Genomic DNA, 16880 nt, shown 5'->3' on the forward strand with positions numbered 1-16880 from the left:
CAAGTAATGATACGATGTGTATCATGATAAGATGTGTATCATGATACGCAAGTAATGATACGATGTGTATCATGATACACAGGTCATGATACGATGTGTATCATGATACACAGGTCATGATACGATGTGTATCATGATACACAGGTCATGATAAGATGTGTATCATGATACACAGGTCATGATACGATGTGTATCATGATACACAGGTTGTTGCGTGGTTCATGGGTACGTTTAATAACAGTTGAAACAAGCTGGGTCTGGTACACAAAGTCAATTTACAAGGCTAAAAAATCTGGTTCACTTGGATCAGGATCAAACATGTGCTCCACATGGTGGCTGACACCTTGGATCTAACAAAAGTGGAATTTCAGAAAAAAATGGATATAGACTGGGTTAATACTAAAACAATGAATAGCATTAATTAATTGAAGCCCAGGTAAAATATCTCCAAACAGATAAACAGCTACCACTGTATAACACAGGTTATGATACGCATTGCAAAACGCATATTTAGGTCACATCGCGTAAACTGCTTGAGCAGGTTCAAAAGGAAATGCTAGTTATTGATACTTGATTGTTGGGGCTATTTTTAGTAGTGAACATGAAACGCTAATTACAACACGTTGCGATATTTGACTGACTAAACACTGAGGTTATTAAACGAGTAGAAAGTAATTTATTTTAGCGATTGTATCATTTTGTATCGATATAAAAAAAAAATTCTCTTGTATCTAATCGTAGCATGAAAACTTGCAAAGCACGGCTGCACCAATGTAGATGTATCGTTTCATTTTAATGAGGGCGGTCGGGTAGCCCAGTGGTTAAAGCGTTCACTTGTCAGACACGGTTCGATTCCCCGATTCCCGACATGGGTACGTAAGAGGCGGGTACGTTTGTTTGGGATGCCTTTGCTGGTTAAAAAATAAACCCCTCTCAGAAGATCATATATTAAACAGGTGTCTGATTGTGTATGTAAAAAAGGTAATGGTTGTGAAATTTAAGATGAGTATCATATTTTATTCAAATGTTAAAATATCAGTTGTTGCGAATTATGGATTTACCGAATATTGCTGCACCTTATAAATGTAAACAAGACCTTGTAAATGTTTTACAGTCTCAGAAACTAAGCAGAATGGAGCTGTTGCTGTTCACTTAAACATGGTTTAACATTGAGTTATGTCCCTTGAACATGTTGCCTAATAAATTTACTTGTGTGCTGTTCACCACTGGAAGCTACCCATGAAGATCCGGGTAGAATAGGTCTTCAGCAACCCATGCTTGCCGTAAAAGGACACTATGTTTGTCGTAAGAGGCGACTAACGGGATCGGTTGGTCAGGCTCGCTGACTTGGTTGATGCATGTCATCGATCCCAATTGCGTGGATCGATGCTCATGATATTAATCACTGGATTGTCTGGTCAAGACTCGATTATTTTCAGACCGCATTCATATAGCTTGAATATTGCTGAGTGCGGCGTAAAACAACAAACCAACCACAATTGGAAGCTGAAGTTATTGTAATGCTCATGATGCCTATCACTGGATTGTCCGGCCCAGACTCGATGATTTACATACGGTCGTCATATAGCTGGAATATTGCTGAGTGCAGCGTTAAACAACAAATAAACAAACTTCCAGCCATGTGTAGCGCAAAAGCTTCACAATGAGGGGCGGTCGGGTAGCCTAGTGGTTAAAGCGTTTGCTCGTCACGCCGAAGACCCGGGTTCGATTCCCAACATAGGTACAATGTGTGAAGCCGATTTCTGGTGTCCCCGCCGTGATATTGCTAAAACCGGCGTATAACCACTCACCCACTCTCTCACTTCACAATGAGCAATCTCTTCAAATTTCTTGACAAATATGATCCCGATATAATAAGTCGTGTGTTGCGTCTATTGAGAATAAAACATCCTACCACGCCAACATTCAAGTGCTTCTCCCATATTGCAATCGATGCTCTATCCCGGTGACACAGGTGACACTTGAGTGACAGCTATTGACAACCCACTGGTCTCATTATAGGAATCAATTTCAAAGTCATTAAATTGTAATTGATGTCAAACTTCAAGTCACACGCGTTTTGTGTAGCACACATAATATTTTCGTTATATATATACAGTAAACTACGGTTATAACGAACACGCTTATAACGAACTGACGGATATAACGAACTACTTTTTTGGTCCCGACTATTTGCTGTAGTTATGCTGTATATATGCTTATAACGAACTACGGTTAAAACGAACTAAAATTTGTAGTCCCTTTGAGTTCGTTATAACCGTACTTTACTGTACTAGTTTGTGTTTTTTTTGCATCAGATCGATGTGAACATGTCTGATGACACAGAACACGCGAAACGCTCGCTTTCCTGTAAACCTAAATCTCCAGCCTATTTGTCAAAATGTATTGCCTTACATACAGATTTAGGGTCTTTTTTGGTATAGTTGTTGGGTAACCCCGCGATATACCAGCTATATGACGGCGGTCTGTAAATAATCGAGTCTGGACCAGACAATCCAGTAACTGACATTATGCTTGTGGTAAGAGGCGACTAACGGGATCGGGTGGTCAGGCTCGCTGACTTGGTTGATGCATGTCATCGCATCCCAATTGCGTGGATCGGTGCCAATGATATCGATCACTGGATTGTCTGGTCCAGACTTGATTATTGACAGACCGCCGTCATATAGCTGGAGTGTTGCTCACTGTGGCGTTAAACAACAAACAAACAAACAAAGTAATTGATATCCTGAGCATTGGCCGATGCAACTGTAGGATTCGCAGACATGCATTAACCAAGCTGACTAGACTAACATTTAGTCTCTGAAATGAACATATCGTACATAAAAAAAACAGTTGTTCAGTTATCTTAATAAAAATATAATAAAAAGGAGCCCAGTGACTCTCTTCAGTGATACTGCAGTGATCTAGACTTGCCAAACATTATAGACTTGCATGGGCTATTTTTGATATATATTTGTATCAGGGTCTGTAAGACAGACTACAAGCTGACGAACGTGGGTAGTTCGTTCTCATACTTTCAACCAAGCTGGTGTGCCGTGTGCCGGGGCAGGCTCCATTGTTTACAGTTAGTAGTGATATAGCTGGAATATTGTAACTGACACAATAGACGAACAAAAGCTCTCATCTAAATGCAAATATTACTCACAGTACAAATCTCTCCTTAATGTCGAAAAATACTTATTATCATGTGAAATCTCTGCTTATTATAAACGATTAATATGTATGTTCAGGTGTAACAACTTTAAACTTGCAGTTGAAACTGGAAGACATTCTAAAATCCCATATGAAGAACGTGTGTGTTTGTATTGCCACTCCAAAGGTTTAACTCTAATTAAGGATGAGTATCATGTATTGTCAATCCAGTGCCGTAGCCCAGCCGGGGGGGGGGGGGGGGGGGGGGGGGGGGGGGGGGGGGCTAGATTCTTTTATAGAAAACATTTTTCCTTGTGAAAGTTAACTTTAACAAGAAATGAATAACCGTATTTGCCCCCCCCCCCCCCCCCCCCCCCTCGATGACATGCATCAACCGAGTCAGCGAGCCTGATCACCCGATCCCGTTGGTCGCTTCTTAAAATTACGACATAGTCGCCTTTAACGGCAAGCATGGTTGCTGAAGACCTATTCTACCCCGGATCTTCTCGGGTATTTACTGTATGTATGTGCCCGGGTATCTGAACTTCTAAAGGAGGCTGAACGCCTTTAACTAACAAAATCCCCTCTATACACAAGTACAATGAATCTGTGTTTTTTTGTGTTACCAAACACTCGATGATCTCTCTATATAAAGGGCGGTCGGGTAGCCTAGTGGTTAAAAAGCGTTCGCTCGTCACGCCGAAGACCCGGGTTCGATTCCCGACATGGGTACAATGTATGAAGCCCATTTCTGGTGTCCCCCTGCCGTGATATTGCGGAATATTGCTAAAAGCGGCGTAAAACCATACTCACTCACTCACTCTCTCTATATAAATACACCATATTTACATACGTGATATAGAGATGTGTTTTACAGTGAAAAGGCCTACAATGTCATTGTTTTAATCCCATATTATCTTTATGAACCGATATGTATAAATATATAGAGAGAGGGTGTTAGTAAATATATATATATATATTTATTGTGGAAGAAGTGTGTTTGAAAGTGAAAAAAGGCATACACGTTTCATGTTTAAATCAGAAATTCAGATTCCTGTAGTATATATGTTCTCAGGGTTCCGTTAAAGTCCAAATCGTCACAAGTTTGAAGGAAAATAAATAAATTTTAATGAATTCAAGCGGAGGCTTTTTATGCTAGTATACGTATGAGCTATTACGTCCCCAAAGTCCTATAAGTAGTATAAGAAGGAGAAAGAATCTCTCTCTCTCTCTCTCTCTCTCTCTCTCTCTCTCTCTCTCTCTCTCTCAACCCCAAACTTCATGGAGACCGCCTCCGTGGTCTTGTGGTAGAGCGTCCGCCCGGAGCGGAAGGTCCGGGGTTCGATCCCCGGCCGCGTCATACCAAAATACTTTAAAATATGGTACTTGTTGTTACCCTGCATGTCTGGCGCTCGGCATTAGGGGGTAAAACAAGGACTGGTCGGCTCGGAGTCAGTATACTGTGTCTGAGTGGGGTATTCATGTTAAACTGCGGCATGGTATCTCAGTGAGCTAGCACTATGAATCGTCAGTCGGACTAGTACAAGCAGCCACACACACACGTCCATACACGTCGCTGTATGAGTGCAATAATCTTGGACGCGACGTTAAACCCAATTTCATATCACCTCACCCAAACGTCATTGTATATTATGGTGAACTGAGGAGAGTATCTTTAATTAATCAAATTTCAAAGAAAATGGCCAAGTACTGGGATAATATTGCAAAAGAAGTTCTCACTCACTCACATACAATAACGACGCGCAGTGCTCAGGAGACGTTACTGAAGTCACAGTCGTCGTTGAACTAGAAAAAACATTTCAAACGTAATTTACAAGTTCATGATAGAACGCAAACTCGACTGTTAACCCATGGCTTATCTGTACAGAGCAGTTACTAAATATTTGCGGCTCGTACCTCTATATCTCCATAACGAATGGATTGTCATAGCTGTTGAAAGAGTGCTAAAAATATATTTTATCAAAAATGGAGAATCGATAAGTTAACAGGTCCGAAAGGTAATCACTATATATTTCTTGGTAATCACTATATATTTCTTAAACAACTTCCATCTCACAGCAAATATATACTGAGCGATGTCATACTCTATGATAAAATTTAACTACTAATAGGAGACCATATACCGGTATATATATATAGTCTCTGTACTAAATAAAATTATCAACATGTTGAAACAGACCGCTGAATCACCAGCCATTGCTGCAATTATAGCTATCTTGTTGTCAATATTTTATAATACATGTATCAAATATGTTATATTTGCTTTTGAGCCTATTGCTGTGGTTTATGGAGAAGTGACCTTCTAATTTGTCTGAATGGTGTCCGCCAATCTGTCACTGGTTATGCCAGCGCTCTCTGTTGGCAAAATGGGTGTCCGCATTACGCTTTCACGTTGGGGGCGAGGCCTTGGATGGAGGCGGAGCCTAGCATTAATATGATCGGGAGAAGAGAATTCATGACGCTGAGGGTCGGTCTAATGGTGTGCTCGGTCTATATTTAGTAACATAACATCGCGGTGTGGTTCTAGAACCTTCTACACACGTGCTTCCGAGAAAAACATTTCCGTTCCCGAGCAAACTCCTCACAGTGAAGGAGCTTGGGTTCCCGAGTACAACCAGTACTACTTATTGGACCACTACCTACAGGTGTTGGTGTTACGTCAGTTGGTTTATAATAAAAACATGACGTGAATATATTTATCACTTTTTTAGACTTCCAGTTATATTCATTATACCGTGTTGCGCTCTACAAATACTCACAAATGACCTATATTTTTAATTTCGCAAATGAAAACGGCTACTTGAGAGGTTTTGTCTTATTTCACATGAGAAGGTTAATTGGATTGTATTCAAAACGGAATATATATTAAAAATGTTACAAATTGAGGAGTTATTTGTATAATGTGGGATATGGTAGAATCATTTCTGTTATTTCGACAAGATGTTACACGTGTTTACGGCATGCTTCGTGCGTTTTTTGGACGAATGATTATTAGTCCAGTGTCACGGTTTCCGAACCATTGACAGAGTAAAGAGTAGTCGTTAGGCTAGTATGGTATCCGCCACAGTCCGGGAGACCTGAATGTTGTAATGTCGGGCTAGGAGCATTGAGCGTGTTGTTCATCGTTATCTCTTGGTAGAAAGTAATCATTTGAAGAACGGTAAGCCATATCACATCAACGATCGACATTCGGTGAATTTCAGAGATGCGACCACTCATGTTAGAAATTGTGACAAAGAAGAGTTTTATTTCAAAACTTGTATTGTCAGTGGACTACCATAGTGCCACTGCTGTCTCGTTACACCGTTACCGTGCCGCACGCTCTGGTGACTCTCGCTTCACGATCCAACGGTGTCCCCCCACTCTGCCCACTTTTGGTTTTTGGTCCTAAAACAACATGGGGAAGACAGTGGGGGGATTAGGGATTAAGTGGGGGACCGTATCAGCTAAAATGTTCTCACCTGTACAGTGGGCACTGCGGTGATAAGTCAAATGTTCTCACAAGTGTTCACTCTTGTGAAATGTGTCCACTACTTAATAATTATATGAAATTTGCTCCCATAATTGATTTGATCGGAATGTTTATCGTTTCGTGAATCGAGCTGTTTCCCTTCCACTTGTTCCAGTCCAGCATATTGTGTGGCTGAGTGCCCTTGAATACGCCCCTCTGGGGGATGACCGAGTCCTGAAGTTTGCAGATTACGTCACCGACTACTGGGTAGAACCACCACAACACAACACAGACCTAGAACGACAAATTACGTGGAGGGGTGGCACAGCAAGATTGCGAAGGTATTTGGTGCGCCTCATCCAAACATCTTCAAGAGTGTATCATTTTTCAAAGCCGAACAAGCGTACGTCGAGTCGACCATCCATCAGCTAGAGTCTGGTGGGAAAATTCGTCCAAGAAAGCTAAAGTACAGACAACTTGATGACAGACTGCAGATAGAGAAGCACCACCTGCAGAATGGCAGACAATCCAGTGATTAATATCATGAATATCGATCCACACATTTGGGATCGATGACATGCATCAATCAAGTCAGCGAGCCTGACCACCTGATACCGTTAGTCGCATTTTACGACAAGCAAAGTCGCCTTTTACGGGCAATGATAATTCATGCAAAAGGTTTGAATCCTATTTACAATGCGTCCGCCTCTGAGCTGCAGCACATACATCTTTTAACACTATCTTTTGTGTTTCAGATTCATCATGCCTGTGCCTTTTGAAACCCAAACTTTTGGTGTAACACTCTCTCTCGTACTGTGGAGAGACGATCAACAGGAAATCACCAGTAAGACCTGTATTTATTGTGTAAATATAACTTGCTTAAAATAAACAATTAATGCTATATGTAAACAAAACAGGATTAATCACATGCTTAGATTACCTCTATCTCATTAAAATCAGATATAAGTTCTCGCTACCGCTGAGGACATCCCATTACAGATCAGGTCAGAGCGACCTTTCGCGAACTATGACTGACCAATGAAACGACTAAGAAGAAGTGGACATTAGCCAATAAGATAGCAGCTTTCTTGAGCTTTTACTCACCAGTTTCAAACTGGTGACTTCCATTCCAGACGATGCTTTTTAAAGTATTTTGAATCAGTCATTCAGTCAGTAACAGTTGCTTTGTGTTAAGCTTCAGAGGTTGCATGTTTAGAAAACATATTCCGCTAACAATGTAACATAACAATATGAATATTTCATTTTTCATTTTTTTATTATGTGTTTGTATCATTAGCTATCATGAAGTTGTCCGATTTTTTATGATGAACGTTGATATTACTTAATTTCGACATACTCGTTAATCCGACATAATCATATGCAACCAACCATGTCGGATTAACGGGACTTGACTGTATAGTAAAGGACACATTTTGTTGCAGTTTTCTGGTACATACATGTAGAGCTGGTGATAGTGCATGGATGGCCAACGGTCCAGCAACTCCATGGATATCAAGGTAACTCACCCAGTGTTCCTGTTTACCGGTAATTACCAGTTTTCTACTGGTAAAATTAGGCCTGGACCGGTAATTCATCTGACTGTTAGTCCCTGTGGACCAGCAAATAGAGTACCTTTTAAATCTTTGTTGTTGAACAAAACATTGTCGATATTCATATAAATATATTTTTTGAATGAAGTCAGCCTGTCTGTTACCATCAGTGTTTCGCCTTGTCTATTTTCAGTGCAAGGAAATAACATTTCACTTTGCTTCAAGGTTAAATACATATTTTAGACTTAGCAATGAAACATTTAAAAAAATGAAAGAAACTTGTGACTGAACTTTGTGTGAATATGTAGATCCAACTAAGTTACTTCAGAGATGACATCATTGCTTTGAACATGATGTTGAAAGAATTATGACCAGGTACTTTTCATACGTTTTTTTATTTTTGAATATTTTAGAATTGCATGGATGGGTGCTCATATCAATCACTGGATTGACTGGTCCAGACTCGTCTATTTACAGACCGCCATCATATAGCTGGAATATTGCTGAGTGCAGCGTTAAATAACAAACCAACCCACTATTACCTCTCCTGACTGAAAGTCTAGTGAGTTTATGTTGTAGCATGTTTGTGCATTGTTCATCGTAACGCCACCTCCTCAGAAAGCACTGTACCACTGAATGTGAAACTTCACATAGTCGTTACCACATAAATGAAACCCAAATTTGTTCAAGAGGTTTAAATCAGATTTTCAAAATGGCAGCCACTATTGAACCATTTTTGTTCCAAGAGTATTGAAATTTGGTACAAGTTCGTAACGGGGCTCAACATTTAGTAGTCTTGTGCCGGCAGATTAACACCAATTTTGAGGGATGTTACTTTCAACATCCAGCGTCTGGCATGTCACTGTGCTCTGGTGGGACAGCGATGAGCACTGATGGCATGTCACTGTGCCCTGGTGACATGTGACTACAACCTGATGGCATGTCACTGTGCCCTGGTGACATGTGACTACGACCTGATGGCATGTCATTGTGCCCTGGTGACATGTGACTACAACCTGATGGCATGTCACTGCGCCCTGGTGACATGTGACTACGACCTGATGGCATGTCACTGTGCCCTGGTGACATGTGACTACAACCTGATGGCATGTCACTGTGCCCTGGTGACATGTGACTACGACCTGATGGCATGTCACTGTGCCCTGGTGACATGTGACTACAACCTGATGGCATGTCACTGTGCCCTGGTGACATGTGACTACAACCTGATGGCATGTCACTGTGCCCTGGTGACATGTGACTACGACCTGATGGCATGTCACTGTGCCCTGGTGACATGTGACTACAACCTGATGGCATGTCACTGTGCCCTGGTGACATGTGACTACAACCTGATGGCATGTCACTGTGCCCTGGTGACATGTGACTACAACCTGATGGCATGTCATTGTGCCCTGGTGACATGTGACTACAACCTGATGGCATGTCACTGTGCCCTGGTGTCATGTGACTACGATCTGATGGCATGTCACTGTGCCCTTATGACATGTGACTACGATCTGATGGCGTGTCACTGCACCTGTGCCCTGGTGACATGTGACTAGGATCTGATGGCATGTCACTGCATCTGCGCCCTGGTGACATGTGACTTTGACCTGATGGAATGTCAGTGTGCCCTGGTGACATGTGACTACGATCTGATGGCATGTCACTGCACCTGTGCCCTGGTGACATGTGACTAGGATCTGATGGCATGTCACTGCATCTGCGCCCTGGTGACATGTGACTTTGACCTGATGGAATGTCAGTGTGCCCTGGTGACATGTGACTACGATCTGATGGCATGTCACTGCACCTGCGCCCTGGTGACATGTGACTAGGATCTGATGGCATGTCACTGCACCTGTGCCCTGGTGACATGTGACTACGATCTGATGGCATGTCACTGCACCTGCGCCCTGGTGACATGTGACTACGATCTGATGGCATGTCACTGCACCTGTGCCTCGGTGACATGTGACTAGGATCTGATGGCATGTCACTGCACCTGTGCCCTGGTGACATGTGACTACGATCTGATGACATTTCACTGCATCTGTGTCCTGGTGACATGTGACTACGATCTGATGGCATGTCACTGCACCTGTGCCCTGGTGACATGTGACTACGATCTGATGGCATGTCACTGCACCTGTGCCCTGGTGACATGTGACTACGATCTGATGGCATGTCACTGCACCTGTGTCCTGGTGACGTGTGACTACTATCTGATGGCATGTCACTGCGCCCTGGTGACATGTGACTACGATCTGATGGCATGTCACTGTGCCCTGGTGTCATGTGACTACGATCTGATGGCATGTCACTGTGCCCTGGTGTCATGTGACTACGATCTGATGGCATGTCACTGCACTTGTGCCCTGGTGACATGTGACTACGATCTGATGGCATGTCACTGCACCTGCGCCCTGGTGACATGTCACTATGACCTGATGGCATGTCACTGCACCTGTGCCCTGGTGACATGTGACTATGACCTGATGGCATGTCACTGCACCTGTGCCCTGGTGACATGTGACTACGATCTGATGGCATGTCACTGCACCTGTGCCCTGGTGACATGTCACTATGACCTGATGGCATGTCACTGCACCTGTGCCCTGGTGACATGTGACTATGACCTGATGGCATGTTACTGCACCTGCGCCCTGGTGACATGTGACTATGACCTGATGGCATGTTACTGCACCTGCGCCCTGGTGACATGTGACTACGATCTGATGGCATGTCACTGCACCTGTGCCCTGGTGACATGTGACTATGACCTGATGGCATGTTACTGCACCTGCGCCCTGGTGACATGTGACTACGATCTGATGGCATGTCACTGCACCTGCGCCCTGGTGACGTGTGACTACTATCTGATGGCATGTCACTGCGCCCTGGTGACATGTGACTACGATCTGATGGCATGTCACTGTGCCCTGGTGTCATGTGACTACGATCTGATGGCATGTCACTGTGCCCTGGTGACATGTGACTACGATCTGATGGAATGTCACTGCACCTGTGCCCTGGTGACATGTGACTACGATCTGATGGCATGTCACTGCACCTGTGCCCTGGTGACATGTCACTATGACCTGATGGCATGTCACTGCACCTGTGCCCTGGTGACATGTGACTATGACCTGATGGCATGTTACTGCACCTGCGCCCTGGTGACATGTGACTACGATCTGATGGCATGTCACTGCACCTGTGCCCTGGTGACATGTGACTACGATCTGATGGAATGTCACTGCACCTGTGCCCTGGTGACATGTGACTACGATCTGATGGCATGTCACTGCACCTGTGCCCTGGTGACATGTGACTACGATCTGATGGCATGTCACTGCACTTGCGCCCTGGTGACATGTGACTACGATCTGATGGCATGTCACTGCACTTGCGCCCTGGTGACATGTGACTACGATCTGATGGCATGTCACTGTGCCCTGGTGACATGTGACTACGATCTGATGGCATGTCACTGTGCCCTGGTGACATGTGACTACGATCTGATGGCATGTCACTGTGCCCTGGTGACATGTGACTACGATCTGATGGCATGTCACTGCACCTGCGCCCTGGTGACATGTGACTACGATCTGATGGCATGTCACTGCACTGCGCCCTGGTGACATGTGACTACGATCTGATGGCATGTCACTGCACCTGTGCCCTGGTGACATTTGACTACGATCTGATGGAATGTCAGTGTGCCCTGGTGACATGTGACTATGATCTGATGGCATGTCACTGCACTGCGCCCTGGTGACATGTGACTACGATCTGATGGCATGTCACTGCATCTGTTTCCTTGTGACATGTGACTACGATCTGATGGCTTGTCACTGCACCTGCGCCCTGGTGACATGTGACTATGACCTGATGGCATGTCACTGTGCCCTGGTGACATGTGACTACGATCTGATGGCATGTCACTGCACCTGTGCCCTGGTGACATGTGACTAGGATCTGATGGCATGTCACTGCACCTGTGCCTCGGTGACATGTGACTACGATCTGATGGCATGTCACTGCACCTGTGCCCTGGTGACATGTGACTAGGATCTGATGGCATGTCACTGTGCCCTGGTGACATGTGACTACGATCTGATGGCATGTCACTGTGCCCTGGTGACATGTGACTACGATCTGATGGCTTGTCACTGCACCTGCGCCCTGGTGACATGTGACTAGGATCTGATGGCATGTCACTGTGCCCTGGTGACATGTGACTATGACCTGATGACATGTCTTTTAGCCCTGGTGACATGTGACTACGACCTGTTGACATGTCTTTGAGCCCTGGTGACATGTGACTACGACCTGTTGACATGTCTTTCAGCCCTGGTGACATGTGACTACGACCTGATGACATGTCTTTGAGCCCTGGTGGCATGTGACTACGACCTGATGACATGTCTTTGAGCCCTGGTGACATATGACTTTGACCTGATGACATGTCTTTGAGCCCTGGTGACATGAGTCTACGACCTGATGACATGTCTTTGATCCCTGGTGACATGTGAAAATGACCTGACAACCAATTTTTCTCCAATAAAATTCCATGTTTTCTCCATTTCGTGTCACTGGTTTTCCTGGTCCAGATTTGAGTTTTTCAGGCTTGTGTGGTTTAATTTGTTAATCACCTACTGTTGAATTAAACTGACAGCTTGCGAAGGTATTGGACTTCTGTTCTAACTGTGCCCCCCTCTCCTTGTATTGTCAGGGTCCAGAAGGAGACAGAGGCGGCCACATGGACCATTGATGGCATCCCAAGACCGTGCTACTCAAACCGACCCTGAGGAATTTGGCACAGTTGCCGAAGTTGACCCCTGCTCCGCAGCTGTATTAGTTCAGGCTGCACCTGCAGCATCGCCCACAGCTGCCGGGGATCCAGAAGTGCCCGTCCCTCATACAGAGGTATGTTTTGGTGCAGTGCCCGGTTCCAAGAAATTTAAGCACTGCGGTAACTCTCACAAACTTAAAACAGAGATGTGCCATAGTTCTGGGTTTCGACTGCTTCATGGAATAGGGACCATATTTAAGAACCAAAGTTATATTTTTAATAATCTAAATTCAAGGAACAGGTAGAGCAGGTGTTGTGTGGTGGTGTTATTAGGAACTTAACACATGCTCATTGCTTGCAAAGAGATCCGTGCGAACAGTCAGCCACTACAAGTATCCTAACTGCCTTGCATCCTTAAACAAAGATTTGTTATCGTCATACTGTTAAGATTTCTTTGTGGAATTGGACCCAAGTTTGTCAAAAATCAGTAGTAGGTTTGACAACAAATTGCTCCTTTCAGAAATTTGGAAAAGTGGTGATGTTTTTTTCTATAATGTCTTTGGAATATTACACAACAATACATATGTGTCATGAATTTTTAGAAATCAGTGTCTGAACCAATGAAAATAGTGGGAGAGGAGAAGATGGAGGCTAAAACATATATGATTTTTAATCTTATCCTATCTCACACTATGCTATTCATCCTTCTTCTATCATTCCCGGGGGCACGGGTGGCCCAGTCGTCTAAGGCGCCGCTATTCGCTGTGCAGAGTTGCGTCCCTTGGGCACGCCAGAAACCTATGATTGTGGGTTCGAATCCCGGTCCGCCCCGATTATGTTTCTAGGTTTGTCAGCACCATACCCGTGCTCGTGGGTTTCACGAAGTGGTAACCGTCTGAGACCTGCATCACTTCGGGCTTTCCTCCCACATTAAGCTGACACGCCGTGATATAACTGGAATACTGTTAAAAGCGGCGTTAAACACAACTCACTCACTCTATCTTTCATTCCCTATGTGAATACGTGTTTGAACAAAGTTTCCAGCTCCTAAAAATAATTCACACAAACACATCCCAGCATCACCATGTCACCCCCCAAACAAGTGGGTTAGGCACTATAAGCCTGTATTTTGAGCCTCCACAACCTGATCACCTGACTAGTCTAGACAATCCATGTTCTAAGTGTTCCCACCTCACAGAGGAAGCCTTTATGTTGTACCTACGCAAGTGACCTGTGAAGATGAAAAAGATGACTTTGTCTCCTTGTTCTCATTGATGTGGGTTTGTTGAAATTTTAGTTTTTTTAATGTACAAGCAAGGGGGGTGGGATACAGCTGAACATATCTGTTTATAATTGACCCAAGGTTTTTAATTTCTTTGAAAATTATGTTTTTTATTTCTTAACCTAGGGTTCAACAAATAGAATGTAAGATAGTGTTGGCATTTGTGGTTGTAGGGCCAGCAGGACTCGGGCTATGGCAGCCCCGGACAGATGCAGGCAGGAGCGTACTCCATTGAAGGTAGGTTGGCAGTGATACATATAGAATACTAAACGAGCTCGCGTGTAATACCAATTTTATGAAACGAGTGAAAGCGAGTCAGATACCACAACGATTCACAAGTTTCATAAAATTGGTTTTACACGGGAGCGAGTATAGTATTTTATTTATTACTTGCCATTTATAATGTTTTTAGAATTATACTGTTGAGTGTGAATGGGCTGACACCTACACGATCCACGGCATAATCCAACTGAGTTTAACACAGTAATACTTCAAATACGTCAAAAGTTGAAACGTATGAATTTAATACCATCAAACGGTCCACCTTTAGAATTCAGGCGTCCGTTCAACAAAAATTATCTTAGCGTAAGGTTATCGCAACTCATATACTTTAACTTAGACCAACGACTGTCATTGCGCAACCGTACGATCACCTTGTGGAACGGGGCCTTGCACCTGAAAGTTTACATTCACGTCACAATACCGATGACGTAATTTGTGGAATTTTGTTGCAAGATCCTTCGGCGAAACAATGCCATGTGACGTCAACCTAGCAACAAGGTTGCTGGGGTCATCGTGTGTGCATAAGCTCCTCTCAGTGATCTATCATCTCTGCTCTCGCAATGTCGTTGAATAAGCCAAGGGATGTTGAGAGCTTTCAATATTTGTTCGTGTAGCGTGTTCCGAGAGTACATAAGCACGCGTTTTGGTATTACACAATGTGTAGTAAAGCTGTATGTTTATTAAACGGGTGATCTTTTCACGGGCAAGTAATAAAGTATGTTTCAGCACGTGAAAAATATCAGCTGTTGGAAGACATCACACCAAGTTTCAACTTTATCTATTTTTAAGAAATAACTCGAGAAGTTGATAGGGGTGAGAGAAAGGGTGAAAATGGAGAAATTGTGAAACGATGTGTTATCAAGTACCAACATAAAAAGTGCAAGTTGGTAAAACGGGCATATAGAACACAACACAGGGAAGTTAGAACATGAGAAATGCTACTCTGTGCAAGGACTTGACAGACTAATTTTGTACTTGTATTCCAGACAACAAGAGGGGCGATGGGATAGCCTAGTGGTTAAAGCGTTGGCTAGTCACGCACAAGACTCGGGTTCGATTCCCCACATGGGTACAACTTGTGAAGCCCATTTCCGGTCTCCCCTGTCATGATATTGCTGGAATATTGCTAAAAGCGGCGTAAAACCATACTCACTCACTCAGCCGGCATTATTTTTATTAACTTACGAACTTAAAACAGAGTTCCAAATTCTTATGGGTTTTTTAACTGACAAACATGGATATTTTTCAAACCTGTTATTATGCAGCTTTTCCTTGGTACACGAAAAACTATGTGTTCATTGATTACAGGGCGACCAGCTGATTACACTGAGGAAATGGACAAAGCTCGGGAAGAGGATGGCCAGTCTGACCAGGTTCAGTTTGATGGACAGTAGCAAAACCAAATGAATCTGAACAACAGGAATAATGCCTAAATAAAAGAACACGGGACCACTCACTGTCTGCTGTTTTGGAACACCTCATCAACAATCCTAACCATGTTATTTCCTCGCAAGAAACCAACATTCTCGACACCAAGGTCAACCACTGGAAAAGGAGGACACTTGAAGAGACTATAGAAATCCAAAGAAACAAGCACAGAGACTTAACCCCACTGTGCCATAATCACATCATCAACCATCTTGTCTTCCCTGTTGCTTGTGTCACAATAGCCAGCACCTTGTCATGTCATGTTTTGTGTCATGATAGTTTAAGATGCTTCTTCTCTTGAAAAGGCTGCCTCGGTGGTCTTGTGGTAGAGCGTCCACCCGAAAAGCGGAAGGTCCGGGGTTCGATCCTCGGCCACGTCATACCAAAGACATTAAAAGATGGTACTTGTTGTTACCCTGTCTGGCGCTCGGCATTAAGGGGCTTAGATAAAGACTGGTCAGCTCAGTGTCACAGTCGGAGTGGGGTATTCATGTTAAACTGCGGCATGGTATCTCAGTGAGCTAGCACTATAAATCGGCATCAGTCGGGACTAGTACATGCAGCCACACACACACACACAGATGCATGCACGTCGCTATATAAGTGCAATAATCTTGGACGCGACGTTAAACCCAGTTTCACCTCACCTCTCTTGTAAACAATGGTGTTAGACAGGGAGAGAACCTGTCTCCCCTTTTGTTTGTTATATTATTAAATGATTTGGAAGAAGCTCTTTTGTACAACTTATGTAAAGGCGTCCAGTTAAGACCAAATGAATTCAGTGATAGAATTGAAAATATAATCTCCATCTCATGGCTACAAATATACAGGACTTGCGAACCATGTTAGACTCTTTGTATAAGTATTGTGACAGATGGAAGCTTCAGGTTAATGTTTCAAAAACAAAAG

At 43.6% G+C, this 16880-nt stretch overlaps 1 protein-coding gene across 2 annotated transcripts; it reads left to right on the top strand.

The window, feature by feature from the left end:
• The first annotated feature begins 6245 nt into the window (after positions 1 to 6245).
• Positions 6246 to 16406, top strand: LOC124123171. 2 transcript variants are annotated; one of them, XM_046486446.2, is made up of 7 exons: positions 6246 to 6337; positions 6804 to 6969; positions 7384 to 7472; positions 8071 to 8145; positions 12920 to 13113; positions 14435 to 14498; positions 15852 to 16406. In XM_046486446.2, exons 3-7 carry the CDS (start codon positions 7391 to 7393, stop codon positions 15935 to 15937), a joined length of 501 nt encoding a protein of 166 aa, XP_046342402.2. In that variant the 5' UTR covers positions 6246 to 6337; positions 6804 to 6969; positions 7384 to 7390; the 3' UTR covers positions 15938 to 16406. The 2 variants fall into 2 exon arrangements, with proteins under 2 accessions (XP_046342402.2, XP_048258128.1); XM_048402171.1 differs by lacking the exon at positions 6804 to 6969.
• Positions 16407 to 16880: the final 474 nt, after the last annotated feature.

Source organism: Haliotis rufescens, unplaced genomic scaffold (assembly GCF_023055435.1).
Source record: "Haliotis rufescens isolate VD_foot unplaced genomic scaffold, xgHalRufe1.0.p SCAF_25, whole genome shotgun sequence".
In the NCBI taxonomy this organism is placed as follows: domain Eukaryota; kingdom Metazoa; phylum Mollusca; class Gastropoda; order Lepetellida; family Haliotidae; genus Haliotis; species Haliotis rufescens.